General features: G+C 45.1%; 1 protein-coding gene across 3 annotated transcripts in view; it reads left to right on the top strand.

Moving 5' to 3' along the window:
* LOC119442985 (serine-rich adhesin for platelets-like) overlaps positions 1-16910 on the top strand; it is a 100642-nt gene that overhangs the window by 32963 nt on the left and 50769 nt on the right. For all 3 annotated transcript variants that reach the window (XM_037708087.2, XM_049662494.1, XM_037708085.2), the window contains 5 exons: positions 7465-7513; positions 7762-7870; positions 11834-11988; positions 13023-13221; positions 13673-13781. In XM_037708087.2, the coding sequence (XP_037564015.1) occupies positions 7465-7513; positions 7762-7870; positions 11834-11988; positions 13023-13221; positions 13673-13781 (621 nt within the window). The remainder of the gene's footprint in view (positions 1-7464; positions 7514-7761; positions 7871-11833; positions 11989-13022; positions 13222-13672; positions 13782-16910) is intronic.

Genomic DNA, 16910 nt, shown 5'->3' with positions numbered 1-16910 from the left:
TCTCTCGCAATGCGTCGCAACCACTATGACCGCCGCTGGCGCTTAGCCATGCGGAGAAGCCGGATTACAGAAGATGCAAGCTATGCGGGGAAAACAACATCAGGGGACGCATGAGAGTCGCGCATCCCCACAAAACACACCTATGATTTCTTAGCAGGAATTTTTGAACATGTTCTTAAACATTGCAAATATTTTTTCTAAGCTGTACATTGATATATGAAATTTTTCCACACGAGATGCTCTAACAGATGCAGTTCACACAACTGCGATATCTGTTTTTAAAGCAGATTTACAGATTTCTAAGCTTTGTTAAGTTTTTTCTTTAACGCGCTCTCTTTCGTGGGTTTCTGTAAGGAGTGCAGTGTCTGAAATCATAATTCTGCTACACACAGTTGCTTTAATTCGGCATTCTCTCTTAAATGCAACAAATTTCGCCGTCATTATCAGATGCGAACTGACGCCGTTTCGTCAGTGACCGCGGTGCCCGTGTTTTATTGGTTAGATATCAAGGCACATTCGGCAAAATAGTTGGCACCGCGTCAGGTCGAAGAATGATTTTCCCTCTTGGCACTCGAACTTCTGTTCCGTTATGTGCACATAGTTGGTGACGATGAAATGAGGCTCAAAGTGAAGCTCGCGCACAGTGCAATCAGTGCCGACGAGCTTATTAAGTCTGCACCCATTTCTCGCCCACACAAGTCGTCACTCTTCATCTCTGGGAGCTTTAAAAAGCGATACCTTGCGGCCTTGGTTCGTGCGAGCGTACCCAGTCTTGCACCCGGGTGCATAGCAGTGATTGAAACGCTGCTTTCTTCCTCCCCTTTTTCCCCCTTTTTTTGAGTCACAAATGGGCGGCAGAGCTTGCACGCACGCACGCACACCCACCCATTACAGGCCGGAGCGCGCCAACTTACTTCAAGAGTGTGCGACGCCAGCGTCACCGCTACTTTCTACAAAAGAGGGGACGCTGGTATGCAATGTGCACCGGCTTCGGTCGCGTCATTCAATAGTTCTAGTACACTCTACCCAAACTAGTACACTCTAGTAAAACGGCGCCCGCAGACAGCGCTACGGCTTTTTTTTGCGCAAACGCGCGGCCAGTAACACAACCAAGACAGAGCCGACGGCAGTGCGAAAGCGGAAGGTGAAGCGCCTGCCGAATTGTGAACACGGCGATCGCCGACGCTCGTTGCAATGGACCAACTAGTTGACGACCCTGACAACGACACACTGGCTCGCGATGCTGGGCTCGATTTTAGCGATTTAAGCTCCGATGAGCTGGTCACCGTCTGGACGTGCTGTCGCGCGGACCGTTCGGGCATCCCGCGACATCACATGGACGTGACATTCTCTGCTGCTAGTAAATTCAAGTGCGAGTTTAGTGAGCCAGCAACACCAGCACAGCACTATGCGATATCGGAGCTACTGAAACTCGTAAGTGCGCGCAGCGCAGAGTCGTGCGAAAACGAAACCTTTTGACCGCCCGTGTCGTTATCAAGTGTAACGCCAAAAAGGTATTTTTCTAAGAATCTAATAGAAGCAGACAAGTAACATTTTCTTCCGTCTTATATTCCAACGAAACAATCTTTTTAACACGAGTGGTTGAGTACTAGCGACATATTTTTTTATGAGGAGTGCCTTCATCATCGGGTAAGTACCGGAAAGTCCCTGGGGAGTCTCTTATCGTGTCCTGCATTTACCTCAATTTCTCAATTACTAAAGCGCTGTTCGCGATTATATTGACGCCTTAGATGTTCTAGAGCATTGCTCTATCACTTTAGCTTGACTTTTTATTTGACTTTAGTGTCCCTTTAATATGGTGCCACTTTTCATTAACGCTAGTCATCCAACCTATTTATTGACCGATAATTATTGCCCTATAGTTATAACATTTATTGACCTACTTATTGATCTATAGCCTAGAAGTCACTTGATGCAAGGGAAATAAGTCTGTGAACCTGTGAGGAACTCCTTGTGAAGGGCAGCAGTAAGTGATTTTTAGTAGAATACCACGTGGTAGCAAGCTTCATAATTATTTGTTGCGCAAATTTCTTTCATTTGTGTATTGAATGGTAGCCACAGTATGGCTCTTCACGGCTGAACCCAAATGAAAAGGAACAGAACCTTAACAAAACTGCTGCTACAAGCCATGCTGAGGTGGTTCCCAGAGTGCTGTGAAAATTATAGAAACACATTGACAACACCTGGTGGCATAATTATGCCACCAGGTGTTCTGAGGTCGTACTCCATGCTCAGAAGCCTAGCCAGTTTTTTCAGTATGTGCATGTGCCCTGGTGTTTGGTACTGGCTCTCTGTTTTGTCCTGCAAGCACCTATTTCCACTATAGTGCATGGTTTTGGTGGGCCAGTGGCAACAGATGCAAATTGTACTAAAAGGACAGTGTGGTCAAGCGACACCATGTACAGTGTTCTTTTATTTAAAGCATTAAGGGGGCAGTCAGGTTCTCAGAAGAAGAAAAAAAAATTGTTTTCTGAAGATACAGTTTTCGGAATCTATAACCTTATTTTACTTTTTAACCAAGTTGCCTGCTCTGCAAATGTGTATAAAGCATTAAAAAATACTAGTGCAAGTGGAATTCGTGCAGTCTGACACCTAAAATCGTATTATTTCGGCAACATGCCGAAGTTGTTTCGCGGCTCCGATAGCAGCCATCCTGGTCTTGTTTAGAAGAGCGACCCTCCGACTTCAAATTCGCGCCATCTCTGTCCGCCCATCGGCTGTACTAAGAAAAGTGCACGAGAAGTAGGACCGCATTGGCCACTGCCTGCAAGTGACTGTGCTGCGCACTCCGGTTGATCAGGCTGGCTAATGTCGTCTGCTAGGCCTGGCCAGACGCTTTCACGGCAGTCTACGACACGCACGGGACGCCACATGACGAAGTCAGTGACGCCATGTAGAAAAAAGGCCCAGCATCGCCGCTTGTTACTCCTACTGACAGTGCCCATGTTCGCCACGATACAGGGATGCTGCAGCCATTGGATTTGCATGAAAATAAGATTAGGGCAGAGCGAAGGCTGCTGTAGCTCACAGCACCTGGGGCAACGAAGTGCAAGTCAGGCTGTTTAGGTGGTACCAGCGATGGGGAAAACGACACAGTTGATGAGATGCGCTTTGTGGGTTCTTGGTGTCTCACAGGAGACCAACCACCGCGGGTTTGAGCTTAGCGAGTCACAGGGCCGCGTCAGCCGTCGCCTCCAGCACCGCTCGCGCGCGAGCTCAGAGGCCGCAAGGGGCTACCGAGCGACGCACGCAAAAACACAGTAAAGCCCCGAGTTGACGGAAACCGTTTACTGAAACCGTCGGCACCAGCACTGCACAAACGCCCGCACGGAGGGGAGCCAAAGGGGTCCCGCACCAGGGCGAAAATACAATAACAGGCGCCTATAGCACGTCGCGGCGAGAGCACAGGCTCAAGCTGGGACACGCCGCTAGGAAAAGTCCCGGCGGCTATGCTACTTGCTCTGGCGATAACCAATGGGTCAACTCACGAGAGCACGGGCAATATCCTTCGGCGTAGGCTTTCGGCAAGTGCGGCTCGGCGGGGTACGACCTCGCGCGAGCACTAATGGCACCGCTCGTCGGCTTAGCGTCGGGAAAGGATCAGCACAAAGTACGCGCTCCCCGCACGGGCAAAGGCACCGTGCGCGAGCTCCAGTCCTAGTCACAAAGGTGTCGGCGGACGAGAGGAAAGCATGAATGTACCGTGCGCTGGTCCCGGAGAGAAGTCCCGAGGCATGCTCCGCCGCTAGCAGCCGAAAAACCGGGTAGTGACGTCAGCGCCCCGCCCTCACCGCCAATCGCCGCGTGTGCAGCGCCACCGCGGGAACCGGTTAGGCGGCGCGGGCGGGGAAGGAGGCCAGCGGGGAACGATGGCGAGGGATGGCAGAGCAGGTGAAGCCCGCGCAATCATGCCGGCGCAACCCTCAATCCCCACAGCTTCAATATCGTCTCTCTGGATGTGTTGAATGAGCTCATGAAGTTTGCTCAATGCAAAGATAGCAGTGGCGATGTCACTATCATCAATGGAGAGTGTGAATATGTCCTCACTATGAAGCTTTTCCTTATATGTGTCGATTGCGGTGAGGTGTTGGCAGCATAAAGCTCACCACACGTAAGTGGCAATATGAAAAAGAACCCTTTTGTTGTAAATGTTCTGGTTGCACGTGGCATGCAGAGTACTAGTCTGCAAAAGATGTGGCAAGATTATCTGAAAATGAAGCTGACGCTCGCGGCGATGCGTGCTGCCAAAAAAGTGACCAATGATGAACTTCATCTCAGAAATGCCTGCAACATCGCGGTATCGCTTGACAGTTCGTGGGTGACGCGTGGGCATTCATCACACGTTGGTGGAGGAGTTGTCATCAAACTTTTTATAGATCTTGCAATCGATTTTGTTGTGCTCAGCAATTTTTTTCACTGGTTAAAGGCCCAAAGGAGGATGACCCTGCCTACCAAACTTGAAGGGCCAACCACATATGCCAGAAAAACACTGACAGAAAGGCTGGTGAGATGGAAGACTAGGCAGCCTTGATTCTTTTCTAAAGGTCACTAGAAAAAAATGACCTGCCGTACACAACTGTGCTGTGCGACGGGGACAGCTGCACATTACTTGCTTTGCAAGAAGCGAATGTGTACAGTTACATCAAAATTGAAAAGGAGGACTGCGTGAACCACGTCGAAAAGTGCATGGGCACAGGCCTGCACAATTTGATTTGAAAACATAAAGGAACTGCTGGAGAGAGCCTAGGCAGCCAGGGGAAGCTGACTGCAGATCTTGTCGCCAAACTAAGTTGCCATTATGGTTGGGCCCTAAGACCTCATAAAGGGGACATAGAGGCAACACAGAAGGCAGTATTAGTCGTTTACTACCATATCACATCAGATAATACTGCCTCAAACCACAGCCTGTGCTCATGAGGTCCAGACTCGTGGTGCCGCCAAAATGCGGCTGCAGCGAGAGAACCCACAATTTGCCACCTCTTGTGCGCAAAGCTTTATTGCGTGTGTATGAGCACCTCTCAGAGAGAAAACTTATTCAGGGGTGCCAGAGGTCCAAGAACCAAAATAGTAATGACAGCTTGCACTCTGTCAAATGGTCTCTAGCACCAAAAGAGAGGCACGCATCCCTTTTCACCGTTGAAGCTGCAGTGACTGAGGCAGTGATGCGGTTCAACGCTGGCAATGCAAAAACATTCACAATAATTTTGAAAGAGCTCAGCTTTAACCCTGGTCCAACAAGTGCCAAACGTGTGGACGAAAAAGACAAGCACTGGGAAACTGATTCTACTTGCAAGTGCACTGCTGCTGATAGCCTTCAAGGAATACTGAAGAAGCGTCATTTTGATGTCAGTAAGCACTTAGACTATGTCCATGGTGGCTATTAGCCATTTATCATTTAAATGTGTACATAAATGTAATTTTCTTTTATTAAATTCTCACTTTTTAGTTTTCCGCAGAATGAATTTCTTTTATTTTTTGCAATCTGCAAGCGATGATACCTTGGCAGCCGGAGCAGGTAGAATAATTTTTTTTTGCAGCAGCGAGCTATATAAAAAGTATGATAAGGGCTATAATGCAACCAGATTTTTAATACTGGCTTAAAATTTTCATTATTTTGCTCTGTTCTTACTCCATGTGCCCAGCTTACAAAGTGTAAAGTTTCATGTATTATTATGGCACTTATATTGACCACTTTCAAAAAATGCTTGCCTTGTTGCAATCTTCCATTTTTGGGCTATTGACCCATGCATTAAAATTAAGTTCTTGTATTGCTATTTTCTAATAATAGAGGCCTGAAACAATGGTATATGATTTGTATGTGATTAATAATTAACTTGGGAAATAATTGGGCTGTATGAAAAATGAAATAATAGTTGAAATCAGCATAAAAAACTGATCAAGTTGCATAATTTCATCAAGATTGCTTCAGAAATACAGAAAATTCACTTTCAGAACCAGGCTGCCCCCTTAAAGCATTAAGTGAATCTCCTTGCCATTCCTTCCTCTGCTGATATAGTTTCTTTTTGCGGAGCACTTTGCTCTAGAGGTATGGGATGGCGCTTTCGGCGGCATGCTGCACTTTGCCTCAGCAAAAGCGAACGAATACGAAACCATCACCGTTTCTGCCCTGCTACTGTGCAATCAGCTGACGGAAATGCAACTCGGTGTTCGCTAACGCACTGTGCTTCATTTATGCTGCAAAATGTGGAACAGTAGAGGGACGCCATGGGCAGTAGTTGGCTGCAAAAATAGTGACTGTCATATTAAGGAATGGAATGAATCTGTGTGACTTAAGTCCATGGACCGCTGGTACATAAGGACTGCCTGTGTTGCTGGGCCTTCGTGATGCACAGCTTTATTCGAGGATAAAAAAATTCCCTCATCCGTCAGCATTGTATTGCTAACCTCCAAAAAAAGACTTCCACCCCTGAACGTCAGCAGTTGTGAGTACCGCACGTTAGACTGTGACAAAAGGGCATAGCGCCGCTTCCTGGCATAGTAAGTTTCTTGCACATTATCTGTACACATATCCCAACTCACGTGCAAAATTATGCCCACTCTATAGCCAATGTAACAAGAACAGGTGAATAGGTGCACACTTGAATCAGTGTGCCGAAGCAAGGGTGACGGCGGCTACATTATGACAACACACGAATGTTTGAAGGTGACAGTCCACAGAGTAAGCGAGTGACTAGTTATAAAACATCTTTCTACAAGTTGTTATTACAAAAGACAGAACATCTGTATTTCAAGCCTAGTATGCAGCAAAAACAAGTGTATTGCAACTGAGCACACTCGCGAGCGATTAGGCAGAAAACAAACAATCTCATAGTGACCGCAACTAGGAACTTCACTGAGTCAGAAACATGACAAGCCACTGCTTCGAAGTGTTTCCTAGATAAAGAACAAAGAGCAAAATGCACTGATCCTGATTTAATTCATGAGCAGAAAGATTGGACAGCTTTAAATACATTTCTAGCACCGCTTTTAGAACAAATTTTCTATACGCTGCTCACGCCGCTTGGACAAGCTGTAATGAGCTCTGAAAGCGCTTATATGTTCCCTGAAACTGTGGCCAGAGCCTCGTGTCGTCCACCCAATCACCATCTACGATATTTGCCAAAACAGAAGTTTGCTGAACCACACTGGGCTTCATGCACATCCATTGTAAACACGGAGGCAGCTGAGGCAAGCAAAGCATCACATGATCAAACGTGGTGGTGCCCATGGGATCGCCGTGAAAAGGGTCTATACGATACAGTTATGAAAAATTTGTGTGTTTGGTGTGTTTTGTAAGTTTGTTAAAAAGGTGTTACAGGAGACCTTTGATAGAAAATGTTGGCAGTGTATATATTAGAATCAATCTCATCTATGCAAAAGTTCCTTTTTTTCTTCTTTTTTCCCCCTACTTGATCTCACGTTCTCATACGTTTTCTATTGCAGCTTCTTTATAGCTATGACCCAGTGAACAACTACAAACGAATTAAATCAAGTGAGTATTTTTGCGTGTGTTGTATCGCATCCATCATTTTCTAAAATTTGTCTGTTAGACACATTTTTATTGTTGTTCTTGGGTTAAGTCTGCAGAAATTATAGAAAAGCACATGTGAGTACTTCAAGTAAGCCCCATGTTTTGAAGAACCTACTTGTGTTTCTCACAATATTTAGCAAATTGTTGTCATTCGTAGTATGGTATGTTGCTGTACTTAACTGCCATTTTTATTTCTCTCCCGCACACAGATGTGTATGTTGATGTTAAACCGGTGTCCAAATATGAGGTCCAGAGCTGTAACTGTGCCCGACCAAAGATGAAAGTTGACAAGGGCTGTGGTGCGGACTGTCTTAACAGGTAATGTGATACTACTTATAATACTGATACTTGCACTTATAGATGCGCTAAACCCCATTTACTCAATATTGTAACAACTTGCGAACATTTCAAGATAAGCGAATTCATGAAAATATACGCCCGTGGTTGCGCGCATAGACCACATAAAGCCTTTTGAAATAGGTGCCAGTAGCTGCTAAATTTCTTGCAAAAGTTAAATATACCAGAAGCGGTATTTTCGGTAGATCACGTTTGTGAGATATTGTGCCACTCTGTGCCTGACATGTCGGGTGCCTGCGGGCAACAGCAGTCTTTGCACAAAGCCAAGCAAACACTGTTGCATGTAGGCACTGACATGTCCAAAGCCTAGTCACGTGAAGTGTCATAAAAGTCGCTCCAACGTCAGCGATTTTCACTGCTTACACACTGCCATCCTCACACAATTCTTGCAGTACAGTGGAACCCCGGTTATATGTCCCCCGATTATGTGATCTCCCGGGTCCACTCGACAGTGAAACTATTTCCAAAAGTGATCACCCGAGAATACCGCCTTAGCGTGCATGGAAAGCGCAAAAGCATCTGCGAAGATTGAACCAATTAGCCATCGAAAGGCATGCAGATTCTATTGAATACATTGTTTACGCACACAGTTTGGAGTTTTGCTTATCTACGGGCACACAAGACTTCTACGCGTCTCTCAATGGGTTTCTGGTTTCGTGCGAGTCCTGGTGTCATGCCGACACTGCATTTTCCACACAAATGCTTAACAAGAATGCTAGTACGCTTGTGCTCGAAGCTCATGCCAGAAGCGGCAAGATCGCTTCCCCCGCTCCACTTACAAAGTTGAGTGGAACGTGCAGTGTACTTGGCTTGGTCGTTTTGCAGCTTTGTTCGTGCTACAGTTGAGTCCCACTACAACGAAATTCATGGGATACGTGAAAAATTTTGTTGTGGAGGAACTTCGTTGATGTGAAATTGGTATGTATATACGTATGCCAAATGGCAAAGCCATGAACAAAACCGAAACCATCGTCCGGGAAATCTTCACGATGGCGTGGGGACAAAGATTGAGACGTACGGAAGGCAGTCAATAAAGTATCAACTTCACGAGAGAATGCATTTCGTGCTGCTGTTACAGCATTTTTCGTACATTGCGGCCGACGCCTAACCCAACGCGCCTGCCCGGTCGATCGCGAAGCACCTATATTGCGGCACATGCACCGTCGCAATGAAGTGGTTTGAATTATCACAATTTCATTGCATATTTATGACAAAGTCGGTAAACTTGGCAAGCTTGCACTTGCTTACCAGAATTTTATTTGCAGAAGTGGGTCAGCCTGGATTTGTTACGCTTCACGACAAGCAAAGGCGTTACTCGAGTCTCACAGTCTGTTAAAAGAGCCATTGCAATGTCATTGTCGTGGGCTCTGATAACTTCTAAGATGAGGTCAAAAGCAACCATTACATTCAAAACAGTCGCCGGAGTCAGTGTGTCTAGCTGGTTGTCATTTTCCCATGATGACGAGACGTTAGCATCATGTTGACAACAGCGGCTGCGGCGTGGCCGCCGTATCTTGAAAGCAATGTGCGCAAGTGCGCGCCCGTGTGGTCCTCATCTTCAAAGCGATCTGCGATGTGGGCAAAGTGTAACTAGTGCTGGTAGAGCCGTGTGCGCTGTGCTTTCGACGTTTAGTTCGCATTGAAGCGAGAGACGGCATGGAGGTCAATTCGCACGCTGCTATTGCCGCGCCTTCTCATTCCAGCTTGTTGACACCGAGTTTCCGCGGTCATCAAGCGAAATGTGTTCATGTTTACCTTTGCGCGCGTGACACCATGCTTGGCAATTTAGTTAGTAAGCGAATGTTTATAAGTTTATACGACCGATAAAACTACAATCCTTAGTTTGTATAGCGGTCTACAAATCTGCTGTCGCAATTGATGCTTCGCTTTTTGGGCGAAACTGTGAAATTTTTTCCTTCCGCTTTCTGCCTCAGCGATTATATGTGCCTTCTCCTCGAGAGAGACAAATTTATGCTTCTTCGTTGGCGTAGCCATTTCAACCGGACGCACACAAGAGAAAACGGCAGCGATTGTGGTGATACCGTGCAGTCTCGTGCAGGCACATGATGACCACGCATGGCATGGATTTCAGTGGCGTAAATCGGTACTTTGAACTTGATTTCGTTCGCGAAAACCTCGTTCAAGCGGACATACGATCGTCACAGCTTTGGAAGGGCCTTCTAATTTGACTACTCGGCAGTTCCAATTTCAATTCAGTCCCAGTTTAGTTTTCGAAAAGTTTGTTGAAGCGGAAATATTGAATAAAACGCCTTCGTTATGGAGAGACTTTTTTGTATTACTTTCTATGGGCAGCTGACGGGGAATTGAAAGAGCTTCGTTGTGGCGGAAATTTCGTTGTAGCGGCATTCGTTGTAAGGGGATTCGACTGTACTGCAAGACGCGCTTATCAAGTGTAAATGCATGTTCCCTGCAGTGTCTCAGCCGTGAAAGTTGAGCGGAGCAGAGCATAAGCAGCGCTCAACTAAAAATGTCTATTATCAGTGAGGTCGCAGCCAGTCGTAAACAGTGGATGATGAGAGCGGTGTATAATCGGGCGCTATTTGCTACAAACTCGTGTTCTTGTCACTTTTAGGTGATATTGCAGCTGCGCACGAATCATGGAAACCTTTGGGTAGCGACTATTTCTCAACATTTTCACAGTTAAGGTTTTGAGATATCTGGAGTGTGGCACAAAAGCATTTCGAGATAAGAGGTGAAAAATATGCGAGTTCACACTGAGCCAGGAAAAAATTTTGACTTAACTGATATTTTGGGATATCAGAGTTCTAGTTAACAAGGGTTTACTGTGCTCAGTTCTTGCGTAAAGCTCTCTCGAAGAAATTTTCAATTATTGCTTTAAATTGTATTTCTCTGGCTAGCAGCAGAAATATGTGAAGAGCGGCTCTTACGTCGGTACGTTACTGTGTAGCCAAGGCAGCAATTTTACCTTTGACTCTAGCATAGTATGTGGAATGGAACTAGCACAGTGCAAAAATGCAGGACACAGTAAAAGGACATAATTTGCAGTGTTGACCACCTGACCAAGCAACCACCTGAATTTATTTTAATATAGTATGTTGCGATTCCTGAAGCACAAGGTTTTTGAAGAATAAATGTAAAGCAGGAATGATACTGTATAGACTTGTGTAAGGGCCGCACCTTTTTTTTCTTGATTTTGACGAGGTGTGGCTCTTACACGGAAATGGGCAATTTGGTCTATTTTTTTTTCTTTTACTGTGAGTTTCGGAAACTTGCACGCTTTCCCATGGAACGCCTTTAAAAATTTGTTGTTGCGGCGTGCTTCTCTTTCTTCTTCACCCACCAACGTCAGAGGTCAAAAGCGCAGCTCTTGCCATCTAGCAGCGGCGTGTGAAACAAATTTTCAACCGAGAAGCAATAGCGTATGGTGCGCGCGTGCAGCACCAGCACACCGAATATGACTGCTTCTAGGTTGAAACAGTTTTTCGAAATTTGGGGCTGCCAAGTTGTTGCCCTACATGGGTGTGGCCCTTGCTGAAGATTATGCAATATTTGTGCGAAGGATTCATCTGCATTATAGGGCTCAGTAATACATTGAGCTTTTCTCAAGTCGACTGCTGCTTCCATCTGGCCGTGATGAGTATTTTTTGCTGATGCCAATGTTGAGGTTACCTACCAACATGTGTGCACTACAACAAAGGCAGCCAGTATGTCTGCCACCGTGTAAATCAAAGTGTTGAAAAAAGCACGATTGGGGGTGGGGGCAAAGCATGAATATAGTTCTGTTTTTATGGAGCTTGACAATGTTATTTGGTTCCCGAAATTGCCATAAAACACTTTGGGAACCCAACACTGAGGCATCAGTTGCTGCAACGTGACTACTCTTGCAAGTGTTATTGTAATATTGTGGGAAAGCTCATGATGCAGTGTTGTGTGTGTATGCAGGATGATGTACGTGGAGTGCTCGCCAACGCTGTGCCCATGTGGTGAGCAGTGTGGGAACCAGAAGATTCAGAAACACGATTGGAGCCCAGGTCTGGAGCGCTTCATGACTCGTGACCGAGGCTGGGGAATCCGAACTCGGGAGGCAATCAAGGCCGGTAATTGAGACCTTGCTTACTTTTAACGCGACAGCGTTAAGGGCCCTATGTCGCAAAAAATCCAACGTCGGTGTTGGCGTGCGGTGTCTGCAGCCAAGAAAATCATCCCGAATGATCCCGACCCCGCAGGCCCTCTGCGTGGCGCAGAGGCACTGGTGATCTAATTTAATTTTTCAAAGTAAAATTCGTCAGAAAAATCGTAAAGTGTGATTGTAATTTGAATGTACGAGAAAACAATTGTTACGCAGAAACTCAAACACAAACCCCTTTTCCAGCACTTCTACCTTTTATACAGCGGCGCACCCCAGTTGGTAGTCCTTGCACAAACGCCATCCAGATGGCGCTCACCTCCTCGGCAGCGGCGCACCGAGGTGAAGGGGCCGAAAAAAGCTGCAGTTGCTATGAAGCCTGACAAACAGTCAGCGATCTTTGAATGCTATTGCGTTCCACTCTTAATAGCGAAGCTTAAGCATCCTCAAAATTTTTCCCAATCAGCCCTTATTCTTGCAGATTTTCATAATTTTTATGGCTTGATTACGCATACTGGAAGTGGAAATGCATTCATTTCTAATATACATTCTTATGTTGCGTATGTTGAATTTTTTCCTAAGATTTTCGGCAATGTGTGGTGTGCAGTAGTTCAATGTTTGTCTATATTCTTTTTTTTCTTATTTATCAATACCTATATACTGAAGCATTTAGGATTGTGAACAAAGCTGAACTTTGTTTATCCTTGAAACAGTCGTCTGGGCCACAGATTTTGACTTGTATGGCTTGACATGAATTAGTGCATGTTGTGTTGACAGTGGACACTGCAGACAGAATGCATAAATAAAAGCATAGACCCCTATCGCTTATTTGATTTCACGAAAAACTTCATGCTTTTTTTTCTTTCTTTTTTTTTTCTTTTTTGTTTTTGTTTTTTTTGTGGGACAGGTTGGTATAATGTACAAGTTTTGCTTCAAGCTGTCCTGGCAATTGTTGTGATGCTGCCTCTCATGGCTGTGATTTGTGCCCTTGATGTCATCATGCAGGTGAATTCATTCTTGAATATGTGGGAGAAATAGTGAGTGAACAAGAGTTTCGGCACCGTATGGCTGAGCGCTACCGCAATGATGAACACCACTACTGCCTCAACCTGGACTCTGGCATGGTCATTGACGGCTATCGCATGGCCGGGGAAGGTCGCTTCGTCAACCACGCCTGCGACCCTAACTGCGAGATGCAGAAGTGGTAAGGCAGCACTTCTGCTTTGTCGTGGCAGCATCTATTTACACTTTGTCTCTCTTTTGCATCATGTTTTCGCTTACTAGCCTAGTTGATGTAAGCTTTGTGCATCTGGGGGGTTTGTAGTTGCACTTCGAATATAACTCGAGACTTTTTCCGCTGTCACCCTTGAATATGGGGTGAGCTCAACCATCAGGCGTACTTGTTATACAGCCACTCAGTGGTGTTGGGCAAGTACACATCTCCATGTACGCGAACAAGTGAATCTGTCAAGAAGCCATATACTAATGAAATACATATTTTTTAAAAGTAATGAGTGAACAGTGGGACTAAGGGGGGGCTTAGGAAAAGACGAATGATTGAATATAAATAATAATTAAAAAATAACACTTGTGAGTAGCCGTGTCAATCTAGTAGCCTCGCTTAACTACATGGGTCCATCTCTGGTTGGTTTCAGGTCCGTCAATGGTTTCTATCGTGTAGGCCTTTTTGCCCTAAAAGATATTCCAGGGAACACTGAGATCTGCTATGACTACAACTTCCACAACTTCAACAATGAACGCCAGGTAAGAGTAAAGAGATTTGTACCTAATACCTCAGTTTTGTGATACGTGAAGGTTAAGCCATGAGCGAAAGTTTTTTTTGTTTTATTTTTATCCTGTGAATGAGCTGATCACTTCTGATAAATGACTGTCATCCCAGTGTGTGTGCTTAATTGAATACTTGCGAAACATCTTGTACTTGTTGACAGCTTGTCAGTGCTCCCATGCTTGTTAGAGCTTAGGCATCACTTTTTTGCATATTTGACATAAACAACTTTGGATTCTTTAGAAAAGCATGGATGGCTTTCTGGAAGGATTAGGTAATTTAGATCTAATCTAACCATCGTTAAGTTAATGCTAGCTGCCATGAACATACAGTAAACCCTCGTTAACTCAAACTCTGGTATCTCAAATTATCGGTTAAGTCTAAAATTTTTTCTGGTCATGGTGTTAACCCATGTGTTTCCCACTTCTTATCTCGAAAAGTTTTTGTGCTGGACTTTGGATACCCCGAAATGGTCGACTCTGAAAATTCCCGGAAAAAAAAGCCTGCAAGGCAGCGCTGGCAGCGTCGCTTGCACTCGCTTTTCACTCTGGCAGCTCACTAGCCGAGCCAGACGTGCTGCTGGGCTGCGCTCCCGGCTTATCTTTCCCCGTTTTTTCCATCACTGCTCGTGTACACTTGCTCGCCTGCTCGCTGCCACTTTGTTGTGGTCTCACGCAGCTGCAGCAGGGGTGAGCCAGGAGTCGAAGGCTTTTTTTATTTCGCTCCCATTTAGGGTGTGGTCAGTTGCGTACCAATGTGGTCACAGCGTGTTAATCGTGACTTTGAGAAAGATGAAGAGCGATCTTGAGCAGGCTCAATCAGCCCATACGCTGTGACCAAGAGAAGCCAATATGCGAGCTCACAGTGTTTCACGGAGATCATAGTTTGATAAGGGTGCTTGCTTCATGCTCGCGTGAAGGTGAGGTGCAAATGTTACAGTCACTAGCAGGCGTCTGCTAAAAGCATCACAGTTGCATGATTCTGCTGTTCAGTTCTGTTTTTCAAAGTGAAATTGCCCGGAATTCATTACGATGCAAAGTAGGAGTGTCAGCTTTTTGGATGTCTGGAACTGCTTATGCTTGGATGACTGGCTTCAAATATTGCATCAGGATCAATTACCTTGACACAGCGCCAAGCACGTATACTGTATTGGCACAGTGCCAGTAATACCGTATGCCATTGCCACAGACGCTGGATAAAAAAAAAAAAAAAAAAAAAAAAAAAAAAAAAAAAAAAGGTGCGACTTGCCGCGTGCATCGAAAACGGCGTGACCCGCTGTGGCGCCACCAGTCAAGGGCTGTTGTCTGGGAACGGCATCTACGTTCGCAGAAGTTTCTATTTATTGTTTCGGTATTCCTTCACGGTGGCAATCAAGTTTCGTTATATTGAAATCATGTATAAACATACTTCGTTATATTGAGGTTTAATTGTACTACAGAAGCCCATCGATATGGCCTTTGTTTTTCCAAGGTGTTGGGTCACATGAATGCAGTCATAACAAAGCAACCATGAGACTGCCATCTTTTGTCCTTCTATGGGAAATGTTACTGTCCAGCACCATGATTGCATATCATGGTGCTGGTACTATACCTCCTTGTTCTTGCTGCTGTTTTCTCCTCACCTAGCTCTGCAGTCTAGAATCAAAGATTGTTTGACCTCTACCCTTCTCAACTTATTATCATTGCTGTGCACTCCTGTTTACCTTGTCATTGAAATTAGCTTGCTGGCTGTTCAGGCAGCACCTCACGTAGAAGTCTGAAATAAGGGCTGGAGCACATTGTGGCTGCTGCTGCCTCTTCTGGTTGTTTTTGATAAGACCCCTTTCTTCTCTTCCCTGCATATTATCTCTACTGAGGAAAGCACAGGAAAGCAATGATAACTGACCACTGAAATATATTGAATATATACTGAATAATATATACTGAATATACACTGAATAATATTGAATTGATGATTCATTGATAGGGTTTAATGTCCCAAAGCAATACTCTGGTTATGAGAGACATCACAGTGGAGGGTTCTGGATTAATTTTCACCACCGGGGCTTCTTTAATGTGCACTTAAAGCTAAGTACGCGAGCGTTGTTGCACTTCACCCCCATCGAAATGTGGCTGCGGCAGCTGAGAATCAAACCAGGTAGCTCGAGCTCAGCAACAGCAGAACTCCCATAGCCACTATGCCACCGTGGTGGGTCGATATAATAATGTTGTCGATATAATAATAATAATATAATAATGTTATAATAATAATAAGAGCCTTGTATAGGTGCACACTTGCTGCAGTTGAAAAGATTATTGGTCAGTAAATTTCAGAGGCTGGAAACAATTGTCGTTGCTATGTTCACTGTATTCACTCTTTCATTTATTTATTATTGCGATAGCAATCATATGTACACTCCAGGCGCATTTTCACCGTCGTTGTTGCTGTGATGTTCTGTATAATGCCCAAGTGCAGTAACATTGTGGCCGGACGCTGTATGCTGTCTGTGTTAGTGAAAACGTGCGAGGGTGAGCCGATGGTGTGTCTATCTCGCGCACACACTCGGGTGGAAGGCGGGGAGGAAGCGTGCCGTCTTCCATCGCACCGGGGGAGGGGGGTGTTTCTACATCGGCGCCGGCTGTGAGTAAGATGGATCGACTGAGATGTGTTCGTGTTTGCTTGTGCACACGTGACACCATTCTTGTTCCTTTATTTAGTAAGCGAATGTTTACAAGTTTATATGGCCGATAAGTCTACTATCCTTACTTCGTATAGCTGTCTAATAATTTGCTGTCGCAATCGATACTTCGCCTTTGGGTCAAGATTACAACTTTTTTACTTATGTATTTATTTTATATGCTTCACTAAAACTGTACATAAATTGCATAAAAATTCACAAATTGTGTTCACAAGGATGATAGTTTCGGCAAGTAGAAAGCGCAGCGTTCTTGAAGTACTGCAGCAGGCGGAAACAAGGAACATACAGTGCTTTTCCTTTCTTCTCATGTCCTTGTCTCCCTCGAGCTGTGTTGTTTGAAGAGAGCAAATGGGTGCTGGAAATGAAAATCTATTTCTTGTTACTGTTGTTTTGTCATGAATGGGTTTGTAGTACTCGGTGTGCCCAGAAA

Source organism: Dermacentor silvarum, chromosome 2 (genome assembly GCF_013339745.2).
Source record: "Dermacentor silvarum isolate Dsil-2018 chromosome 2, BIME_Dsil_1.4, whole genome shotgun sequence".
Classification (NCBI taxonomy): Eukaryota; Metazoa; Arthropoda; class Arachnida; order Ixodida; family Ixodidae; genus Dermacentor; species Dermacentor silvarum.
This window is presented reverse-complemented; position numbering and strand designations above follow the sequence as displayed.